Raw genomic sequence first — 25,029 nt, forward strand, 5'->3', positions numbered from 1 at the left:
CAGATGGGCCTTAATTTCTACATTTTGCTGTTCATTTCACATAAAACAGGCACACTGTTTTCGTTATTTATTTACCCACTTGCTGGGTATGTCTGGGTACATGCTTGTGCTCCGCAGTGGGCATGTGCTAGTCAGACGACAATCTGTGGGGAATGGTTCCCCACCACCGTGTGGGGTTCAGGGTCAGAATCAGGTCGTCAGGTCTGGCAGCCAAGGCCCTTACCTGTGAGCTGTCTCTCTGGCCCGGAAACATTCCACACAGCCACACTATTTTTAGCAAGAGTAAGTACTGTTCGTTACTGTGCTATCTAACATAGGGAACTTACATACATTTCACCAAATGTCCTTCATAGGAAAACCAAAAGTGCTACTAATAAGTCTTTTGAGACCTTGAAACGTCTGCAGAGTACAGACTAATTTGTCCTATGTTCTTCAATCAAATCAAAACAAAAACAAAAACCAAACAATATTATTTTGTACTAATTTAAGCCAAAGCTCTTGTATCCCCTCAGCTAGCTGCCTTCAGTGGTAACACCTGATCTAACTGGAAACAGCAGTTAAAACAAGGAAGCTGACAGTGTTATTCAAACTCCATTAGTTTTTAATATGCACACTGTTTTCTTGGTATCCAGCACTATGAAATTTTTATCACTGTACAGAGGTTCATTTCATGTGCCATCATCAGGGTACAGAACCACTTTAGCAAAGATTCTTCTTGAAGTCAGTTTCTCCCCAGCCTCAGCTCCTGGCAAGAACTCATCTGTTCTTTGTAATTTTATCACTTTAAGAGAGTTTATATGGCATACAGAATATTGAGAACACCAATAGCCTGTTTCTTTTTAGCTACTGAGCTGTTTTTCTTTTCCTTTCTTTTCAAAGATTGCTTATCTTTTATTTTATGTGTATGTGTGTTGTTGAGTGAGCTTATGTGCCCACAAACATTTGGGTCCTGCAGAGCCAGAGAGGGCACTGGGTCCTTGGAACTGGTACTACACAGTTATGAGCTGCCATCCTGGGACCTGAACCAGGTCCTCTGGAAGAACAGCCAGTACTCGTAACTCTTAACCCCTGAACTATCTCTCCAATCCCTACTGGGTTGTAATTCATTCTAGGGATTAGTCCATTTCCCACTGGAGGACAAATGGGTTGTTTCTAGTTTGGGAACAATTACAAATAAAAACTGTTATGAATATTTATGTATAGCTTAATTAAAAACAAGATTTATTCATTCCCTTTTGTGTGTGAGTGTTTTGCTTGCATGTATGTATGTGTACTACATGTGTGGTTGGTGCAAATGGAGGTTGGAAGAGGGCACTGGATCCCCTGGAACTGGAATTACAGATGGCTGTGAACCACCATGTGGGTGCTGGGAATTGAACCAGGGTCCTCTGCAAGAGCAACCAGGGCTCTTAACTGCTGAGCATCTCTCCAGCCCCCACACAGGGTCTTACCAAGATTTAAGTTTTCATTTCTGTCTGACTTGCAGTGAGTGACTGCTAGGCTGTATGATAAAAGCGTGTGTAACGTCATAAGCTGCTGGGATTGCTCTCCCACAGCACTCTTCCCACAGTGCTGCATGATGCAGCTTCTCTGCATCTCCGTCAGTGCTCTTTTCTGTGTGATCACACATTTAATGGTAGCACCAAAAGGGCTGTGTCCTTCCCACCAGGAGTTAGCTGACATCACTCGTAGACTGACTGCTTGAGCTGGAGGTGTGTGGGAGGTCTCTCCACTTTGCAACGGAGGCCATCTTCTGGAGAGTTATTTCACAATTATGTAAATATCATCTAACAAGGCTTCCACACTAACTTTAGCATCCACCACTGATTACTTGATTAGCAAATCACGTTTAATAAAGAATTCCTTAATTAAATCACTCCTTCTAGAACATTCACTAGGTGGCATTCTACTATGATATTTTACTTTATCTATGAATATGACCTCATGAATTCTTGTTTTCACTCTGCTTCATAATCTATCACTATCATTTAGTTTTTTTTTCTTTTTTCTTTTTTGTGTGTGTGTGTGCGTGTGTGTGTGTAGATCTCCCCATGAAAAGTTTTGTCACACAATACCAAGCTAGTTGCCTTGAATTCAAGAGATATGTCTGCCTCTACCTCCTGAGTGTTGGAATTAAAGTCATGTGCTATCTCATTCAGGTAGTTTGATATTTAAATGTTCTAAATTTGGCCAGTGAGAAAGCCTTCACATTCTCTTGTGGGAGACCACAGAGGCTCCATAGTAAGGCCTCACTCAATGTCTGAAAGTCTGAGCTTGCTTTGCCCAGCAGGGCTGCATAATAGGATGATTTGGCCAAGGGTGTGGTTACCAGGTGTTTTGAAGGGTTTACACTTGTTGATACTTTATACTTCAGCCTTGAAAGGGGGAGGTCTTTTGCTCCTCCTCTTGCTGATGTATAAAAAGCCCATTATGATTAAAGTCGAGGTGGTTGGATACTGACCCAGAGCCCTCCCGAAGCTATCCTGTGTCTGTCTTTCTCATCATCTGTCTATATTTCCATCTAATACTTCCGCATTCCTCTCCCCTTCTCCAACACTCTTCATTCTATGAACATTTCTTTACTGAAGGGCAGGAGATTCTAGGTTTCACCTTGTGCTTCCCATGCTCTAACTCCAGAGCCCCCAGGTTTCCGAGGAACCTCAATACTTCTGAAGGAAGAATGTATTTAAAAGCCAAGACCTGGGCACACTAAAGCTGTGAGATTTTTAATTACTGGTTTACTGTTACTGGCAGAGGTCTTTTCAAGCTATTTCTTCCTGATTTTTTTTTTTCTTTCTTCGAACACTGGAGAATTGAACAAGACTTTACACATGCTAGGCAAGAAGTCTATCATTTAGCTACATCCCAGCCTTTAAAAAAACTTAGGTTAAGAGACAAAGTTCTACTAAGAAATTGCAATCCTCTTGAGACAAGATCACAGCTGTGTGCCACAATGGCCAATGACCTTGAATGAATTTTTTCTTTTTCCTTTTAGTTTTTTGAGACAGGGTTGTTCTGTAGACCAGGCTGTCCTCGAACTTAGAGATCCACTTGATTCTGCCTCCTGATTGCTGGGATTAAAGGCATGTGCCACTATGCCCAGTTCTCTTGAATGATTTTGATACCCTTTTTTAAATGAAAAATAATTAATTCTGTGACTTTAAAATATAATGACAGAGACTTATGATATTTTATTATTATTTTAAAAATTTTACAGGTTTGTGGTATATGTATGTGCTTGGGTAACACCCATGCCTAAGTTACACTGTTCTAGGCTACATTCAATAGTAACAAAGCAGTAATACATAGACAACAACAAGGTGATTTTAAATATGACTGATATTCTGGTTTGAATGTGATATGCTCCTCACAAACTCATGTGTTGAACACTTGGAACACTTGGTCCCCTAACAGAGAAGATCCTGAAAACCTGGGAAGGTTCTGAAAACCTTAGGAGTGGGGACCTCATTGAGGGAGCAGGTCCCTTGGGCACGTCACTGAGGTTACGCTTGGTCCCTTGCCCCTTCCTCTTTCTCTCTCATCTGCCATGAGGTGAGTAGCCTCTGCCATTTGCTCCTGATACCATGACATTATGCTCTTGTATGGAGACAAGGACTATGGACCAAATTCTCTGAATCCGGGTCTAATCCCTCCCTTACACAAACTGTTTGCATTATATTCTGTCCAGAGATGGCAAGCCTAACGAAAAACAAGACTAACAACCAATGAGGCTCTGACCAGAGGCTACAGGAAATTAACGCCTGATTTTCTCTAGTGCCAGAGCATGGATACTTTAATCCTTCTGTTTTCTTTGTTTTTTTTCTGTTTCTCATTTTTTAACTTCCTAAGTTTGGTGATTAACTCATTAATTTTCAGTGTTTCTTACTTTCTAACATAAGGTAAAACATCTAAAGTAATAGTTTTCGCTATACATTCTTAGTGGTTCCTGTTAAACGCCAACCTTCATGACTCCAAAACAAATCAATAACCCACCTTTTTCTTCCTGTTCAAAAAATATTCTTTAAAATAGTTTTGTTTTAATACCTGCTCTTGTATTCTCCGTTCCAAACAGTTTAGTAATCCGTTAACATCCCTAATGCCGAGAGATGTCAGATCCGTTCGGAATGCAGCTAGTAATATGCCGAGTTCCTTCAATAGTACATCCTGAAGGGCAAGCAGAAGTTCACCTCGCCAGTCTGAGAGGCTCTCCTGAGACTGCGATTGGTCACAGACCTGCACAGTGCAAAACATGAAAAGTTAGTTTCCCAATAAGCATGCTTTAAATATATTCCAGAAATACTAGTCTACTAACCAAAATATATTTTTCAAAAGTTCAAGAGAATATTTTCAGGTGTGAAAAGATACAAAGTAATTCACATGAAACACATATAAAAAGATAACTTACTCTATAAGATGTATTATTGTCAGTAAACATATGTAAATCTACCTAGAAGCAAATTATTCTTTGACTACCTCAGTCTGTCTTTGCACTTGCATTTTGGAAATTAAGTCTTTAAGAGATGAGATAGTAGAGAGGTAAGCTCTCCTCTCTTCCAGCCAAGACTGTGAAGCCTGCTGTGCGGACAGGTTCTCTCCATCATCATCAGGGAGGTCCGCTATAGAAAGCATCTGCACGCCCTCAGTATGGACAGCTCTCAACAATCCCTAGAAAAGAAGACAAAATGAGGAGTTCAGATGGAAAAGTAAGACATGTAAAGTCAAACAAGCAGCTTCTCAACCTCAACTGACTTAGGCCACTGTAGACAAGAAACTGGATCCCAACACTGCCAGGGTGTCTGCTTGCTGTGGAGTGGTGACTGAATCTTAACAAATGTCTTCTCATAGCTTGTACTTCTAAGTTCCTTCCTCTATTTGGCTAACACATTCGTTCTAGAATTAGTGAATAGTCACAGATTTGACCAAAAGAAATAATGTGGCAAATACCTTGCATCTCGAGACTGCTTTCATGATTGTGGCAAACAACACCATGGGGAATAAAATATGATTTTAATATACATGTTGTGTGGCACGCTGCATGAGAATGAGCCTTGGTGCTGGGACACTAAGAGTGAGCCCAGTTTCCCAACAAAGAGCGTTCTCTCTGCTTACGGAACAGCACACCAAGTGTGGTACGGAAAGGAAAGAGGAACTGTGCCTTAAATCTATGATAAAGAGAGGTTGATTTTCTGACTTCACAACCCAGAAGAGCAAGCAAACCCACAAACAAATGCATTGCCCTAAGCTCACAGGTTATTTCTGTGTGTCATTCATTGCTTATGATATCCTTGCTTCCAGCAGGGATTGTAGACTTCAGGACCATGCCTTACACAAACACGTACTGTGGGAGTGTCATAGAGGGGTTAAGGGAGAAACAGGGAATACAGTTTAAGAGCAAAACTTCATGTGCAGCTTAGCTTGTAAAAGATGATTACATAGGAAGTCTAAGGTACAATAATATTGATTACACCGTTTTTCTTAAAGTCAAGTAAGCTGACTACATAGTGCATAGCTTTAAATGATCTCAAAGTATCCAACTGATTTGGTCACATGGTTAGGAAAAAATCTGACTGAAGGCAAGCTATAAGAAGCATTCCAGAAAAATCATTTCTACAACATTCTACTGTAATATCTATGAAACTTAGGAAACAAAGTGAAATAGATTTCCAAGGATCCTATTAACTATGCAATTCTTTCTTTGTAGAGGACCTTTCTGTGTAACTTCAAACCGACTACCCTGTTCAGTGTGGAGATGGCCCTGGCTAAGCTAATTAAGGGGTTTTTGTCTCCAGTACCTTTACCACTTTTGGAACTGTAGCAGCTGAATTTTCACCTTCTTCTTGACCCTCTGATGCCGTGTCAAACCCCTGGCCCCAGTCTGATTCAGAATCTAAAATCAAGAAAACAATCATCTGTAATTACACATGTGCATGTACATGCAAACAAACACTTTTTTTTTTGCAAAGTAACACTTTTTAAACGAATAATATTCTATTTGCTTACATATTCCAGAATTACACAACTTACCACTTGAACATATTTCTCTAGTTTGGTGAGCATTTGAATATGTCAATCCAGGAATGGAGGACACCTAATTAAAGAAAACAACAACAGAAAATACAAGACTTTAAAATTTATTTAGTAAAAATCAGACCCAATGAATCATTCATCCATTTTCTGATATACTTAAGGGAGGAACAGAGACATCAATTTATTCTGTCACACTGTCTCAATACACAAATATCAAGTCTGTAATTTTCCTCCTCATGGATGTTGCCATAGGAAGGAACACTCATGAATAACGAAATCACAGTAGGCTCCAAACCCACACAGGAACTTCATGATTTAACTACACAATAAGGAGATGCCAAGTTGTGATTATGTCATCAAAAGAGGTATTATTTCTTAGATCCTTTTACAAATTCTCTTAAACACTTACAACATTAAGAGGAAAATGACAGGCGGTTGAAAACATATTCTATGAAAGTCAGGTACCTGTTTAGATTTTAAACACTGGGTCATTTTCTTTAAAGAATGACATTCTTCAGTCAGTAACTGGATTGCAACGTGATGTTCTCTCTTCAAAGTTTCAGCTTCTGAAATATGTCTGGATTCCATATTCAAAATTTCTGCAGCATGGATCTCTTGTGTTTGTTCAATTTTTTCAGTAAACTGACTGATGATTTCTGTGACATCTTCTGGGGAACAGTCACCCCATAATTCAGTCTGATCTGGAGGTTTAAGGATCTGTGGCAGCTGGTTACTGCTGCTAACCTCACTGTCTCCCTCCTTTGGGAGTCCAAAGCAGCCATCTACAGGAAGTGGCTCGGACATGATGACTTTTCCAATCTCTTGTTCTCCAGGCCTATTTTCTTTTCCTAAGAAGTGGGATAATTTCTCTTTGTCATTTGTGAGCTGATCATTAACTTTGCTTGAATCTCTTTGAAGTGATGTTATATTTTGTTCTTTTAACTAAAACATAATGAACAGAACAACAAAGAAATCAGTGAAGTCTTATGTGTATCATATGTAGGACTTAGGATGAACACAGGGAGTTCACAGTTCATTCATCAACACTCATCTGCATCAGAACAGGAAAATCACCCAAAGACCTCACAGTTTTCATACTTTAGTACACACTATGGTAAAAGAACCTGTGTTCAAAGCCCCAGCATAACATGGAAAACTGGGCAGGGCTATGTGGGCCTGTAACTCCAGCACCAAGAAACAGAGACAGACAGATTCCAAGAGCTCATAGTCAACCAGACTAACTGAGATGGTAAGCTGTTCAGTGAGAAACTCTGCCTCAAGGCAATTAGGCAGAAAGCAACAGCATACCCAATGCCCTGCTCTGGCTGCTCTGTATGCAGGCATGGGTGTATCTATTTGCACACTCAGGTGCACACCCCTAGGGAACTTTGTATGCAGGCATGGGTGTATCTATTTGCACACCCAGGTGCACACCCCTAGGGAACTTCAACAGGAAAGGGAAAAGTATCATTATTTTGTGTTTGAATTTTAGTTGCAGTCTCTGAGGTAGCTCAGTGGGCCAGGGTCTTCACTGTCAGGCCTGACAAGCTGAGTGGGATAGCTGCGGTTCACACAGTATACAGAGAAATGACTCCCACAAGTTGTGCTCTAACCTCCAAAAGCATGCCAAGGAATGAGTGCAAACTCCTGCTCCCATCCCCAAAATAAATAAATGTAGCAAAACGTGAAAAACTGTCACTCATATTAATTCTGACAAACAAATCTGAAGCGGGCACACCTTGTTATCTGTTGCAAGTTTAAGTTGCTGCTCGAGTTGAATAAACTGCTCATTTAACTGGTCAATTTTAGTGTCCTTTTCTTGTATTATTTGTGCAAATTTCCCAAACAACATGGGCTGATCATGAGTAAACATGGGATTAGATTCCTTCAGGGCAAATTCCAGTTTCTTCATTTCATCCTAGGGACAAAAATAACTGTCATAATTATGATTGTTACATGCCATTTCCAGAACATTCCTTTAATTAAGTCTGATAAAAATATAGTGTGCACATAATGAAATTAAAATAAGATACTGTATTTCAATAATTCTTAAAATATTTTGATAAACAATCTCAAATGTTTTCATTTATGACATATTCAAATGTCTAGGTTGAACAGCAAATAAGTTCTATGCAAATCTATTTGCCTACTAATGTTGCTGCTAGCCAATCCTTATAAGAATACAAAAGATCAAAACTGTTAACTAGTGTTAAAGCTCCTTACTTTGAACAGCTTGTTTTCTTGCTGGAGCTCTTGCAGACGGGTGGTGGACTCCTTCCTCTGTATTTCTAGCTGCATGTGGAGCTCCTGAACCTGTTCGTTCTTATTCTCCAGTTCTTCTCGGAACTGCTCCAACTGCTCTTCTAAGTTAGAGATCTTTAGAACCAGTTATCCAAGAGGGGAAGAAACAGAAACAAAACCCAGATCATACAAGTGCTATCGTCAAACAGAAAAGTGTTCTATTTAATTTACAAAGGATGTATGTTTAAGAATGTGAATGGCAACAAAGGAAAACGGCTTTCTAAGCTGTGTTTATCTGCTTAATTCCTAAACTTGCTCAAACTATATTTTTCTGTTTTTGCTCTTTGAGACAAGGTTTTTCTAAGTAGCCCTGGCAGTCCCGGAACTTGCTATGTAGACCAGGTTAGCCTCAAACTCAGAGAGACCTGCCTGCTTCTGCTTTCCTGAGTGTTGGGAATAAAGGTGTGCCACCATACCTGGCCTCAAACCACAAAAAAGATTTTTAACTTTTTTTTTTGACTATGTGTATATGAGTTTGACTGAGAATAGTAACAACCACTTAATCAACTACTTTATAACTACTTAGTAAACGTTTTTTTAAAAAGATTATTTATTTATTATATATACAGAAGAGGGTGCCAGATCTCATTACAGATGGTTGTGAGCCGCCATGTGGGTGCTGGGAATTGAACTCAGGACCTCTGGAAGGGCAGCCAGTGCTCTTAACCTCTGAGCCATCTCTCCAGCCCCTTAATAAACGTTTAATGAGTGGATTTCCAAATGTCTATTTAAGTGATGATCAAAACTGCTACATTAAAAGCAACTTAAGATGCAGGAGCAGAGCCAAGTGGCAGCTGGGTGGTTTACTGCCTTACAGTCTAAAAAGGAGTAAATGGTTGCTTATACATGGTATCATAGAACTAGAATCCCAGTACCAACAAGGCAAGGCTTTAAAGTCAGCTGAATAATTCCAATAAAAATAGTACAATATTAGCAATAATAGCCAAATTTGAGGCTGGGTTGATAGTTCAGATGAGCAAATATGAGGCTTGAGCTGATCCTCAGCACCCCGTGTAAAAAGGGTAGTGTTGTAAGCTTGTAATCATAGCACTGGGGAGCTGGAGACAGGAATATCCCTGGGGCTTCTTGACAATCAGCCTAGTCTAACCATTGAACCATAGGTCCCAGTGAAAGACTCAGTCTTGAAATACGAGGTAGATGGCTCCCGAGGAGTGAAACCTCAGCGGCCCTCTGGCCTTCATACATGCAGCCTGCCACGTGCATGTACAGTCACACACCATCAAATATACACTCACACAAGACCTCATTTGATCTGTAATGGTTCCCATTACAGAGAAGAAGGAAAAATCGTAAGAAGAATGATATGTCCTGAGGCCACACAACTACTACAGGGTACAGCCACCTTTGGAACTTGAAGGGATGACTTTGGGAGTCTTCCATCCCAAACTATCATTTATCCTGCTTCTAATAACTAATGCTGAAGACTTTATCTACATATTTTCTGTAACACTGGTATTTAACTCTGTAGGTACTTAAATATATTAGTGATTCTGCACATATAATTATCAGTTTATTGCTGAGAACAGTGATGATCACATGTTTATCAAAGCTATACACTAGTATGTATGCCCATTCTTATCTTCCACAACAATTCCTATCTTCTACAACTGCTTTTAAAGTAAGGTATTATAAAACACACACACATAGCTATTTAAGTTCGAAACTGCTGCCTACACACTGCTTCCGTGGTATGCCCACTCTTTTGATATGTCATTTTAACAGGCAAAATCTTAGCTCTGGGACCCAAGGTTTGCTACGCAGGGTGAGCTGGGAGCAGCAGAATTAGCAGCACATGGAAGTACACTGGATGTGTAGCTGCTTGTGCTGCACAGAAAGCCTGTCTTCAGCAGGTCCCTGGGTGACTCAAAGGCACATCAGGACCCAGAGGCACTGGCCTAGAGCACCAATGTCACACTATGGTTTTCAGGCTTCCCACCAACATGCCAAATCCATCCCTAATGTTTTGCCAGTACTGTATCACAAGGGAGTTAAAATGAGTGAGATGTGTGAGAATTCAGCTCTGTACTAAGTATTAACTTCTCTTAAGACTCAGTTTACACATGGGTGAGCTGAAGACCCCGGGAGAGAGTATTTAAAATACTCCTTGGTCCCTCCTAGCACTAGGCTTAAAATGAAGTTAACTACTATTCACTATTACTGCCTGTAAGCACATTAGCAATACAAGAAATAAAATCTATTAAAGGCACCTTTTTGTAAAAGAAAACCCATTTCTTACTTTTTCTTTCTCGTTTTTTCCCTCAAGACAGGGTCTCACTATATAGCCTTGCCTGTCCTGGAACTCACCATGCTGGCCTCGAACTCACAGAGATCCGCCTGCTTCTGTCTCCCAGGTGCTGGGATTAAAAGCGTGCACCACCACACCCTGCTAGAAACCCTTTTTTTATATACATATAATTTTCTTGCTTAAGAAAAATAACCTTGAGACCTTTAAAGATTTCTTTCTATTCATCTTCCATTTCAAGTAGTCTAACAAATTTTAAAAGATATTTTGTCCAAGCTCAGGCTCTGAGAGTAAAGTCTTTTAAAATTTGATCCATTGCCGGGCGGTGATGGCGCACACCTTTAATCCCAGCACTCGGGAGGCAGAGCCAGGCGGATCTCTGTGAGTTCGAGGCCAGCCTGGGCTACCAAGTTACCAAGTGAGTTCCAGGAAAAGGCGCAAAGCTACACAGAGAAACCCTGTCTGGAAAAACCAAAAAAAAAAAGATCCACAGAAACATCTTTATGTCAGTGATATGAAAATATCTGCCTAGTTTTCAGAGCAAATGCTTCAAGTTCTCTCCTCATAATGCATGCGTTGCTGCGTTCTGTCACAGGCTGATGCGAGGCACTGCAGAATGCCTGTCACTGTTAGTGAACTGCCAGTTTGCTGCTCAGTCAGGGCAGTGGCTCTGTGCACTTGTCTGTAACAAGGGAGCTGGCTGGTATGCTCTCTATGGTTTCTAGCAGTCTCAGATGACTACTAATTCTGGGTAGAAAAACAGGCATCTATTGAATACTTAATTCAAGAAATTAAGGTAGTGGTAGAGTTACATTATATTTAAAAAAATACTAAAAGTAGATGGTCATGGTGGTACATGCCTATAGTCCCAGCTATTGTAGAGGCAGAATAAGGAAGGTCCCCTAAGCTGCAGAGTTTGGCTCAGCATAGGCAACACATCTAAAAACTAAAGAAAAGGGAGGCTGGGGAGAGGACTTGTAAGTGATGGCTGTGAAAGAGCGAGGGCTGGGCTCAGATCACACCAGTCACACAGAAGCCAGGGTGACATTTCGTTACATCCTGTGTTCCCCAGACTAACCCTCTACCATTGGCTACTTCACTAGCCCTTCTAATTAATGTCAGTTCAATTTTCCATATTTTACATAAAAAGGCAGGTTCTTTGCTTTCATGAAATACCAAAACCAAAATAAACAAGAACTTTCCAGATAAATATATGTCAGTATTAGGTGCCAGTAAAAAAATACTTCTTGTCTTAGAAAGGATCCTTTAAACTACAGTCATTTGCATAGATGCCCTTTTCTCTATGAGTTCTCTAAACATCATTTTAGCTGATGTCTCAACTATTTCTGTATCTTTTAAAGCTTGTATTGACACTTCCATATTATTTAAATCCAACAAACATTTGAAATATATTTAATGTCCTGAAAAATTATATGGAGACACAAATATAATTTGAACAATTTTAGGGCTGGAGAATGGATCAGTTGGTAAAACACTTGGTGAACAAGCATGAGATCTACTGAGTCCATGTAAGGAAGCCAATTGTGGCAGCCCATGCTTGGAATCCTAGCTCTGGGTAGGTAGAAATGGGAGGATCTCTGGGACTCACTGACCAGCCAAGTTTTGCCTAACTGCTGCGTTCCAGAGAGATACCCTGTCTCAAAAACACAAAGGCAGGGTGGGAGCTCTAGAGACACAGCTCTGTGGTCAAGAGTACACACAGCTCTTATAGAAGACCCTAATTTGGTCCCTAACACTCTTGTTAGGTGACTCACAAAGTCATGCAACTCCAGTTCCAGAGGAGTTATACCCCTTTCTGGATTCTGGTGGGTGGACACAGATTCACACACACATATCCCCATAGAAACACACACAATTAAAAAACAATAAAAGAAATCTTTGAAAAATAAAACGAGGTGGACAGGTCCTGAGGAATGATTCCAGCGGTTGACCTCTGTTTCTACACAAAGGTGCATGAGAGCATGTACTCCTAAATATTTGTAAAAAGTCATATCCACATCATTAAGATGTATTTCAGAAGAAAAAGGTTTAAATACATTATACATGAAGTAAGAAGCTGAATTTACTTTTGTAATAATAATGAATTTTCTCTTTGAAGATAGGGCTTTGCTATGTTGCTAAGTCTGACTGGGAATTCCTGGCCCTCATCCTTCCACCCACCTCAGCCTCTTGAGCAACTGGGATGTACCACCACTCCCAGCTGGATGTGATTCTCTTCAAGTAAGGGGGTACAGAAAAACAGGACTGTTATTCTCACTGTTGCTGTTGTTACTACTTGTGATGTTGGGAATCCTAGGTGCTTGCACAGGCTGGGCAAGTGCTCTCAGATAATGAGCCACACGCTCAGTCTCAGTTCAACGTCAACCCATTATTTTAATATCATTCTTTACTTATGCAATAGTGCAATAATCTCCTGGGAAAATATTTTCAATAACAACAACAAAAGCTGACAAGACACACAGCAGAGCGGCAAAGACTCAGTGCCCACAGTACGGGCAGCTGGAGAGAGAGGGACCAGCTCACCATGGTCCCACACTACCAGCTCTCTCTTCTCGTCTCCAGTCAGTCCACACCGACTACACTGGTTCCTTTTTCATCTAAATGTCTCCCTGCTTCAAGGTCTCTCTCCATGAACACAGCCTTTCATCAGCTTATCTATTCAATTCGTTATCTCCAAGGCCAGTCTTCAAGGCAGTGAACTGGGAAACACTCAACTTTGCTTTTAGACAATAATGCACTCTGTTCAAACGATATTTTCAAAATAATTGATGTGAAATAATTCAAACCACATTCGTCATTTAAAAAGAAATTCCTTACCTCTCTTTCTTTTCTGTCTATAGCATCCCGCTCAGCCTGCAATTGAACTTCTAGAGACAATTCAGGTTTAGCCTCGACACCTCCAGACTGCTTCTGGTCATTTATCTAGAAAATACAGAAGAACTGTCTCAAAACTTCAGACACCACACTGATTACTCATTGCAATATTTTTTATTTATTTAACAGTAATTCTATTTCTCCAATTTAGAAGGGGAAACTCTACATTTGAGAATAGTCAGAAAGGTACAGATATTCAGTGCTGATATTTAAAACTCCTTCCTCAGAGAAGACAAAAGTGTTTGCCCATCTGTCTGCCTCCAAGCTTTCACATTCTACTCTTCTACTCATTCTGGTCTCCTGCAGAATAGCAGGAATGAACTTTATTACATCCTATTTTAGAGTCAGGCAAGAGTTTAAAATTTAGCTCATGGTCGTAACTGACAGTTAAAATCATAATCAACGCTTCTGGCTTAATTAATCTTCCTGTATCAGAAAGAAGGGATGCAAACAACATCTGGAAGCTTTGACTGGAAAGGACTGGCTTGTGTAGCTAAGAGCGGCTGCCACCAGCACTGGGCGTGATGGAGGTGACGTGGTCCTCACACTGACGAGCAGCGCTTGCTCCAGCTCGCGCACTCGACATTCCAGCTTCTCCAGCTCCTCATTCCGCTCCTGCACGTCTCTCTGCAGCTGCTCCTTACACAGCAGCAGCTCGCTGCACTTGTCTGTTTTTTCTTTCAGATGAGTAGTCAACTGTTCGACCTGAAATGTAATGGAAAACGTTTTAAAATGCAGGGCATTCATAATTGTGAATTACTTTGTATCTTAAAAACTGCTTTCGGGGGCTTGAACAGGTATCTCGGTGGTAGAGTGCTGCTTGCCTATGTATGCGAGTCCTCAGGTTTGATCCTCAGTATCCCCCCACCAAAAACAGGTATTTTAAAATATGTTAATCTTATTTTAAAGTAAGGATAGCAATGGTCATCTCTAGCAAAAGTGACATTTTGCATACTGATAAAACCAGTATGCAAAAAGAGAAATACTACTGCTTTCACAGAACTCATTTAAAAAATTATTTCTCTTAAGAGCCTCATGGTTTTATCCTGGCAGAAAAAGGGAAAATGCATTTTGAATAATGTGAATTATCTAAAGGCACAGCACACTACAGCCTAAAGACGTAATCAAGATGACAGGTTTGCAGCTCGCTTGACTTGCTCTCAGGTAAGGACACTGTCCTTTAAGTCTTTGCACGTTACATGTGGTAAGAGTTATCTGGCAAAGTTCAGTCTGTACACTCTTTTGGTAAGAGTTATCTGGCAAAGTTCAGTCTGTACATTCTTTTGGTAAGAGTTATCTGGCAAAGTTCAGTCTGTACACTCTTTTGGTAAGAGTTATCTGGCAAAGTTCAGTCTGTACACTCTTTTGGTAAGAGTTATCTGGCAAAGTTCAGTCTGTACACTCTACAGAAGAGATGAGAAGAGGTAGACGAAGGAATCTGGATTCCTTTAAGTGCTCCTACTCTGCCCCAAATAAACAGTAAGTGTTCTGAGACTCATCTTCTAGGACTGATCTACAGTACCTCAAGTGTTGTGTAACAGCAATGGAAGCATATAGGAAGGATTAATAAGACAGTTTATGGACATACTCATCAAGAGAAAGTACTAAAAATACTGTAATTCTAAGAAACAGAGGAATACTACGTTTCAGTGAGACACTTTGAAGAAATGACCAAAACGACAGACGTTGTTCTCAGAACATTAAAAAAACGCCATCTTAACCTAACTCCAGGCTCTTAGATAGTAATAAAGCTACTGAGGAAAAACTAGCGAGGACAGATGGACTAAGATCTGGAGTAAAGTCTGGAAAACAGACAACACGCATATGTCTCGAGTTCCATAAACACACAACCAATTTTGTCAGCCTAAGACAACTGTGTCACAGGAAGTGACCGTCTAGGTCAGTGGTTCTCAACCTGTGGGTCGCCCCTTTGGGAGCTGAGTGATCTTTCCACAGGGGTCACATATCAGATATTTACATTACAATTCATAACAGTAGCAAAATTATAGTTATGAAGTAGCAATGAAATAACTTTATGGCTGGGGGTCACCACACCATGAAGAACTGTCTTAAAGGGTCACAGCATTAGGAAGGTGGAGAACCACTGCACTAGGTTCTAGAGCTTAAAACCTTGAGTTCTGACTTTTTCAAAAGCTAAAAATACATTTAGAGGCATAGGGGCAATGACTACAAACAGTGGGTATTAATGCCTTTTCTAGTGCTCTAGAGACATAATATTTTGTTTTATATTTCTTTAGAATTCTTGGAAGGTAAATGAAACCAAATCAACTGCATGAAAATGATAATTTTTAGAATTAAAACTATTTCCAGAGTTACGAACACCATAGTTAAATCTAAGTGTGTAAGACCATGCCAATATTCCTCCAAGTGCAAGCTTTTCAGGGGGCTAAACAACTTGGCCACTGTCACGTACCCGGTAATTAGTAATCAATGATCCAAACAGGGTCTGCTTTCCCTTAAGTACAATCTTGCTCTTAACAGGACAAGCCATCTTCGTATTTTCTACAGGGAGGCCTCCCTCCCTCACATAGCACTCACTCAGTCAACAGAGCTCTGGCTACATTCTGAACATGAAAAAGAAGAGTGGGAGTGAAAATGGGTGGTGGGAAGGACCAGCGGGGGCAAGCCACCTGACCTGAGGGCCATCCTGGAATACAAGAGAACTGATTCCACAAGTTGTCCTCTGACCTCCACATGTGTACTGTGACAGCATCCCCCGTCATAAACACACACACACACACACACACACACACACACACAGAGAGACACATACACACACAGACACACAGACACAGACACAGACACACACACAGAAACAAACACACACACACACACACACAGGGACAAACACACACACAGAAACACACACACACAGAGACACACACACACACACAGAAGCACACACACACATACACACAGACACATACACACACAGAGACACACACACACACACAGAAACAAACACACACACAGACACATACACACACAGACACACACACACAGACACAAACACACACACAGACACACACACACACACACAGAGACACATACACACAGACACACACACACAGACACACACACACAGGGACAAACACACACATAGAAGCACACACACACAGAGACACATACACACACAGACACACACACACAGAAGCACACACACACACAGAAACAAACACACACACAGAAGCACACACACACACACACAGAAACAAACACACACACAGAAGCACACACACACACAGACACAAACACACACAGACACATACACACACACACATACACACACACAGAAACAAACACACACAGAGACACACACACACACACATAGAAACAAACACACACACAGAAGCACACACACACAGAGACACATACACACAGACACACACACACAGACACAGACACACACACAGAAACAAACACACACACAGAGACACATACACACACAGACACACACACACACAGGGACAAACACACACATAGAAGCACACATACACAGAGACACATACACACACAGACACACACACACACACACACAGGGACAAACACACACATACACAGAGACACATACACACACAGACACATACACACACAGACACACACACACAGACACACACACACACAGACACACACACACAGACACACACACACACAGGGACAAACACACACATAGAAGCACACACACACAGAGACACATACACACACAGACACACACACACAGAAGCACACACACACACAGAAACAAACACACACACAGAAGCACACACACACACACACACAGAAACAAACACACACACAGAAGCACACACACACACAGACACAAACACACACAGACACATACACACACACACACATACACACACACAGAAACAAACACACACAGAGACACACACACACACACATAGAAACAAACACACACACAGAAGCACACACACACAGAGACACATACACACAGACACACACACACAGACACAGACACACACACAGAAACAAACACACACACAGAGACACATACACACACAGACACACACACACACAGGGACAAACACACACATAGAAGCACACATACACAGAGACACATACACACACAGATACACACACACACACACAGGGACAAACACACACATAGAAGCACACATACACAGAGACACATACACACACAGACACATACACACACAGACACACACACACAGACACACACACACACAGACACACACACACAGACACACACACACACAGGGACAAACACACACATAGAAGCACACATACACAGAGACACATATACACACAGACACACACACACACAGACACACAGACACACAGACACACACACACACACACACACACACACACACACACACGAAGAAAGGAAAAGAAAAATTAGCAGAGAGACTGGTTAGGATGTTACCACAACTATCCAGACAAATCATCATGATATATGGAAATGAACAAAAGTGGAAACCAAATATAGTACAAATCTGACCTACCAACAGGATAATGACTGGGCTGAGAAGAAGAAAAATTGAAGAATATAAGTCTTAGCAATGGAGAATGTATAAAGATGTGAAACTTACTGAGATGAAGAGGAGTATTTTCTATTTTCTGGGAAAGGCAAATTCTTCTATGGCTATGTTGCTTTTGTGGTAAGTGGAAGAGATGGCAATTGAATATTTAAGTGTGGAGCTCAGCAGGGATGCCAGAAATGAAGGTACACATGTGGCCATTGATACGTGACTGTTGGGAGGAAAAGAAAAGCCTGGAAGAAAAGGGGGCCTAAGCCTCTGTCTTGGGTACTCCATCACTAATTCTAGCAGATAGAAGAGAAACAAATGGGAGAGAAGACCAATGGAGCAAGTGTATTGCAGATACTAAGACAACACAATGCTTCTAGAAGACTCTATGGAATGCCTCTGAGTAGCTGAGTGGGTGAAGGCAGGAGTGATTTCTAGAAGGCCAAGAGGTGCTAGGTAACCTTCACAGCAACACTTTAAACGGAGCAGAGGGTAAAAACCCAACGGCAGCGGAGCTGGAGACCTCCCTGGAGCAGATTCAAAAGAGAATGGGAGATAAGTAGCAAAGAGTGAATGCAAATGACTTTTTACTGTATTCATTCATTCCTGTGTGTGTCTGTGCACGTGCGCACGCATATGAACATGAACATAGCACATGTATGGAAATCAGGAACCAACTGCAGGAGTCAGTTTTCTACTTCCATTTTCTAGGAACAGTTTATTTGCCGAAGCAGCAAGTGTCTTTGTGATGAAACACCATGACCAAAAGCAAGCTGGCGGGGGGGGGGGGTGGGGGTGGGGGGGGGGCAGACGGTTTATTTGGCTTACACTTTCCACATCATAGTCTATGACTGAAAGAAGTCAGAACAGAAACTCAAACAGGACAGGAACCTGGAGGCAGGAGCTGATGCAGAGGCCATGGAGGAGTGCTGCTTACTGGCTTGCTTCTCATGGCCTGTTTAGTCTGCATTTTTATAGAAGCCAGGACCAACAGCCTAGGGACGGCACCACCTACCGTGGGCTGGGCCCTCCTCTATCAATCCTAAGAAAACATCTTAGAGCCAGATCTTTTTTTTTTTTTTTTAAAGATTATATGGTGTTTATTATGATAATAAAGAGCCTTTTCAAGTTAGAAACTCTGAGGTACATCTTTCAGTTGACAAATACTATTTGTAAAAATACTATCTCTTCAGCATTGAGAAAATTTATTCAAGACTCAAATAACTACACTGATGTCTCTTGGTGATGGGAATCTTTAAGAAGTAGTAATGTTCTAGTGTAACAGGGAAGCTACACCCTTGAGAGTTTAACAGTGTCTGCCTCCACATGAGCTAACAATGACAATACCCACTGACATGCCAACAATGATGGGGTATCACAGGCTCCTCCCGAGAGGGAGCTACAGCAATCAGTAACTGCGGAGAGAGAGATAGTCTTCCCCAGGAGTTATCCTCTTACTTCATTTTCCAATCCCAAGTGGTCAGCCACAAAAATTTATACAAATAGGCAATATCATAGGTAATGTGAAGAAAGAGATTATTACTCTCATATGAAATGATGGGGAGGCATGAGAACTGTTAGATGGATGAAATGAAGAAAATAGTACAATTATATTTTGATTTAAAATAATATCAATCTTAAAAATAAAATTAATTTTAAAAATAGTAGTAGTTTTATTTTATATACTGGTCTCAGTGAGATAGGTTATTAATAGCAGATTTATCCTGAAGTTTTAGATCTTTCAAGTTCAAATACAGGAGAATAAGTTAATTATGAAATAATTAACATTCTTTGGTATTTACGACTCTGGTATTTTATGTACATAAGACTGTTCATAGATTTATTAAATAAATTTCTGCTGCTTACAGCCAGATCTTACGGAGGCTCCCCTTTTTTAAGTAAGTCGAGCTGGTGTCAAGTTGACATAAAATTAGCCAGAATACCCATCGAGTCACCTTGCTGGCCAATGAACAGCCTCCAGTCACTTTCATTGAGAATGAGAATAGAGAAATGAACAAGGAAGTTTATTTAAGTGTGTAACACACAGAGGGGAGTAATTTCAAATTTCAAACTTCTTCCCCCCCCCCCCACCGAGTTTGAACACAGGGCTTCAAACAGGGTAGGTAAACACTCTGAGACATAGTCTCACCCTAATAACGTACATTTTTATGGTTAACAGGCACCTTACATTTAAACAACTTCTTTTAATTTTTGACACTGACATACAATATAAAGAATCCACTTTTGAGTTTTTCAGGATACCTTGTTCTACACTCGAGATACAAATGAGGACAAAGGAGGCACACTGCCAGTGAGTCCTTACCTCTCTGGTTTGCTGCTCACTGGCGGGCTGGAGTCGAGGCACAACCTTAAGTTGCTGCTCCAGCTTCTGTATTTCCAGCTGAAAAACATCTCTCTCATGCTCCCTGTCAACTGCTTGTTCCTGAAATGTAATAATAATGATAATAGTAATGACAGTGATGATGATGTTGATATTGGGTTGGGCATGGTGGCTCATGCCTTTAACCCCAGTACTTGAGAGGCAGAGGCAGGCGAATTTTGTGAGATCAAGGTCAGTCTGGTCTACATAGCAAGTTCTACACTAAGCAGGGCTTCACAGTAAGACTCTTGTCTAAAAAATAAACAGACAACATCAAAAAACTATACAACTTATGACACTATCCTTTAATTAATTAATATTTATTGTCCCCATTATTTTTTTATATCCCTTTAGCTAGACGTTTAAAGATTATGGGCTGATACATGAATACCCAAAACCACAAAGGTTTAAGAAGAAAACACATTTTAGGGGATTATAGTACATTGCCTATTTGGGCTCGTCAACAAAAACTTGAATATTTAAAATCATTAGCAGTACTATCTTTTTTATTCAAATAATGTTAAATGCAGAATAAGAACAAGACAAATTTGCACAAAGGAGGAATCTACTGCTAATTCAGTCTTAGAACAGGGAAGCAATATAAATTAGTTTGCTTAATCCTATTCTAGGCTTACACCTAAAAATACAAAACATATTCAACTGATTCTGACAAGGGCAGGTCATTGGCTGATGTGGACAATCCTTTTGTACACTGTGAATGTGTGTTGCTCTCACTGGTTTAATAAGGGACTAAATGGCTAATAGCTAGACACGAAGAGGACAGGCAGGACATTCTCTGGGATGAAGGAAGGCAGAGTGGCTGAGAGATGCGGAGAGAAGACAATGAGCATGCTGTACTGAGGAAAGGCACTAAGCCACATGGTAGACTATAGATAAGAAATATGGGTTAATTTAAGTTGTAAGAGCTAGTTACTAACAAGCCTAAGTAGGGCCAAGCATTTAAAATGAATAATAAATCTCTGTGTGGCTATTTGGCAGCTGATTGGCAGGACAGAACTATCGGCTTACACTTGGCTTATGAAACCCTAAAGAATTTCTGTGTGAAAAGTCAAAACCAATGACACTTTGGGTGAGAGCGAGGGCAGTGTGACAGCTGCGCCAGTCTCGCTGTCTGCCACACTGGGAGCTGTGTCCTCTGTTGTGCAGTCTCGCTGTCGTCTGCCACACTGGGAGCTGTGTCCTCTGTCGTGCAGTCTCGCTGTCTGTCTGCCACACTGGGAGCTGTGCTCCTCTGTCGTGCAGTCTCCCTGTCGTCTGCCACACTGGGAGCTGTGTCCTCTGTTGTGCAGTCTCGCTGTCGTCTGCCACACTGGGAGCTGTGTCCTCTGTCGTGTAGTCTCGCTGTCTGCCACACTGGGAGCTGTGTCCTCTGTTGTGCAGTCTCGCTGTCGTCTGCCACACTGGGAGCTGTGTCCTCTGTCGTGCAGTCTCGCTGTCTGCCACACTGGGAGCTGTGCTCCTCTGTCGTGCAGTCTCGCTGTCTGTCTGCCACACTGGGAGCTGTGCTCCTCTGTTGTGCAGTCTCGCTGTCGTCTGCCACACTGGGAGCTGTGCTCCTCTGTCGTGCAGTCTCGCTGTCTGTCTGCCACACTGGGAGCTGTGCTCCTCTGTTGTGCAGTCTCGCTGTCTGTCTGCCACACTGGGAGCTGTGCTCCTCTGTTGTGCAGTCTCGCTGTCTGTCTGCCACACTGGGAGCTGTGCTCCTCTGCTGTGCAGTCTCGCTGTCTGCCACACTGGGAGCTGTGCTCCTCTGTTGTGCAGTCTCGCTGTCTGTCTGCCACACTGGGAGCTGTGCTCCTCTGTTGTGCAGTCTCGCTGTCTGTCTGCCACACTGGGAGCTGTGCTCCTCTGCTGTGCAGTCTCGCTGTCTGCCACACTGGGAGCTGTGCTCCTCTGCTGTGCAGTCTCGCTGTCTGCCACACTGGGAGCTGTGCTCCTCTGTTGTGCAGTCTCGCTGTCTGTCTGCCACACTGGGAGCTGTGCTCCTCTGCTGTGCAGTCTCGCTGTCTGTCTGCCACACTGGGAGCTGTGCTCCTCTGTTGTGCAGTCTCGCTGTCTGCCACACTGGGAGCTGTGCTCCTCTGTTGTGCAGTCTCGCTGTCTGTCTGCCACACTGGGAGCTGTGCTCCTCTGTTGTGCAGTCTCGCTGTCTGCCACACTGGGAGCTGTGCTCCTCTGTTGTGCAGTCTCGCTGTCTGTCTGCCACACTGGGAGCTGTGTCCTCTGTTGTGCAGTCTCGCTGTCTGTCTGCCACACTGGGAGCTGTGCTCCTCTGTCGTGCAGTCTCCCTGTCGTCTGCCACACTGGGAGCTGTGTCCTCTGTTGTGCAGTCTCGCTGTCTGTCTGCCACACTGGGAGCTGTGCTCCTCTGTTGTGCAGCAAGCACTTGCCACTCTGGGAATTCTTACCGTTTTGGCCACTAGTGAAGAGCAAAACTAGAAAGACCTTTGAATTTGGAAATCTGAGCTGCTTAAGGTTATTCACAAACTAGGTGTGCTTTTAACTTGTCTTTTAAAAAATATTTATGCATTAAATACTTAACTTTTTTTGTTGCTAGGAATTGGACTCAGAGACTCCTGACGACAAAGTAAGCATGGATTGTATCCCTGAGCTATACCCTCAGCCTTAGTAGTCATCCATCTCCTCACCTATCTCCCTACCTGTCCCGTCTGTCTGTCCATCGGTCTATTCATCCACCCCGCCACCCATCCATATCTGTCCATGTAGCTGAGCTGAAGACACTTACGTCAATAAATCGTCTCATTTTTTCCAGCTGCTTTTCCAGTGCTTGGTTTTGCTGCCTTAGATCTGTTAGCTCCACATTTTTCTCCTGCTCCATCTCTATTAACTTACTGGTCTTTTCTTCAACATCTATTTCTAGAATTTTCACTTGCTTCTGAAGTTCATTATGTACTTTTTCCGCTTGACACTGTACTTCCAACTTTTCCTTCATTAGTTTTTCTGTCTCCTGCAAAAATTCTGTTTACAAATGTGACAATACACTTGGTTAAATTATGATTCATAATGTTATGATAATGAAGTCATGGACTACTATTTTTGGTTGTGAGTCTAGCCTTTAACGGCTGAGCCATCTCTCCAGCTTTATCTTCATGAAATAAAGGCTGAGAATTACTTTAAATACATTAAAAAGTAAGTACTTAATTCTGGAAATATCAAAATATTTTACTCCTACAAAAGAAAGCAAACTACTACCATACAGAATTAATAAAAATGAGAATTCCTATTTAAAAAAGATGTTTTTGTGAAAACAATGAAGTAAATAACAGAATAATACATTTTTATGATCAGGGAAAGCACAAAGTTCATTTGAATTAAACCATAAAATGCTGACCACATTTTTAACCACAGGCAAAACTGAGTCCATTCAAAAGCCAAAAGTCATCTTTCTCTGTACACACAATAAACACAGTAAGCAAATATGGTAAATCTTTAACCAGGAAAAGGGGAACAGAAAGAGGAAGGAGACGACAGAATTTCTGGTCAGTCTTATGCTTATATTAGACCCACATCCCCGAACTGCCTTTTCATGTCTACATGTCTGTGCATCAAGGGAACATGGACACGTATGGGGATCAGTGTGGTTAGGGCAGGAAGAGCAGATTCAATTCCCACTTCTACTACTTTCCTTGTGTGACATTTGATAAGATGGTCTTCAGTTTTGTTCTGTGAGCAACTGGAGATGAACCGAATTAGTATGTGTAAAGAACAGTGTCTGGGATAGAGGAAGGACCATGTGAAGATTGGCTGTTAGTCTAGGTGATAAAGTATAGACAGGAGAGAGAGAGGGAAAGAGAGAGAGAGAGAGAGAGACAGACAGACAGACAGACAGACAGACTAACCTTCTAGAATTTTTATACTAACCGATGCCAACAGTGTATTCAGATGTTGGATCTATAGAAAACATCTTTTCTAAAATAATATCATTATTTTATGTTAATATCAAAGTAAATTAGTCACAAAGCCTCTTAGTAAATTAACTGATCCATTTGCTACCATCAGCTTATCAACTTTTCTGTTTTGCAAGGAATACTCTGAAAAATCAGAGACCAGAGAGCTTAATGTATTCATAAAACAGAAACTGTTTGTTTCTTAAAGATACTCCACATTTTCTTTTGAAAAATCAAAATGGTTTTGGGCTCTGTGCAAAAACAGATTAAATAAGATAATGGTAACTATAAATCTCAGGTGTTAATATCAAATCAAAACATATTTTTATTGTAAATTAAGCTGTTACTGTTAAAAAGAAAAACTGTAAGTATGAAAGAAACACAACAGAGAAACTGCAAAATTAGAAATGTTAGTTGGAAATCGAGGTCACCCAAATTTTGAGCTGTGATTCTACCACCCAGTAACAGTGCATGCAACTGTGCACACACCTGCTCCAGGAGCTGCATCAACTGCAGCATCTACTGGCCCTAGGAGAGTAAAACAAAACTACAGTTATGTCTTCTACTTTCTCAAATACGATAACACATATTTGCACACATTAAAAAGTTGACATCACTGGTTATCACTGTTACCCACAGTTCCATGTCTCTTGTATATTTTGTATATATGACATGAGACCTTTTAACCTTAAAAATTCCAGT

General features: G+C 41.3%; 1 protein-coding gene across 12 annotated transcripts in view; it reads right to left on the reverse strand.

Annotated features, from left to right (window-relative positions):
- Positions 1–25,029, reverse strand: part of Akap9 (A-kinase anchoring protein 9) — a 127,092-nt gene that overhangs the window by 18,119 nt on the left and 83,944 nt on the right. For 8 of the 12 annotated variants that reach the window (XM_028862667.2, XM_028862666.2, XM_028862662.2 and 5 more), the window contains 12 exons: positions 24,817–24,855; positions 23,166–23,398; positions 20,342–20,461; positions 14,033–14,191; positions 13,430–13,534; positions 8,251–8,403; positions 7,766–7,945; positions 6,493–6,969; positions 6,025–6,088; positions 5,793–5,887; positions 4,474–4,665; positions 4,045–4,233 (listed from right to left, as the gene is read on the reverse strand). In XM_028862667.2, coding sequence (XP_028718500.1) covers positions 4,045–4,233; positions 4,474–4,665; positions 5,793–5,887; positions 6,025–6,088; positions 6,493–6,969; positions 7,766–7,945; positions 8,251–8,403; positions 13,430–13,534; positions 14,033–14,191; positions 20,342–20,461; positions 23,166–23,398; positions 24,817–24,855 — 2,006 coding nt within the window. The remainder of the gene's footprint in view (positions 1–4,044; positions 4,234–4,473; positions 4,666–5,792; positions 5,888–6,024; positions 6,089–6,492; positions 6,970–7,765; positions 7,946–8,250; positions 8,404–13,429; positions 13,535–14,032; positions 14,192–20,341; positions 20,462–23,165; positions 23,399–24,816; positions 24,856–25,029) is intronic. The other 4 variants (XM_028862678.2, XM_028862665.2, XM_028862673.2 and 1 more) reach the window with 1 other exon arrangement.

The sequence above is a fragment of the Peromyscus leucopus genome, chromosome 3, assembly GCF_004664715.2.
Source record: "Peromyscus leucopus breed LL Stock chromosome 3, UCI_PerLeu_2.1, whole genome shotgun sequence".
In the NCBI taxonomy this organism is placed as follows: Eukaryota; Metazoa; Chordata; class Mammalia; order Rodentia; family Cricetidae; genus Peromyscus; species Peromyscus leucopus.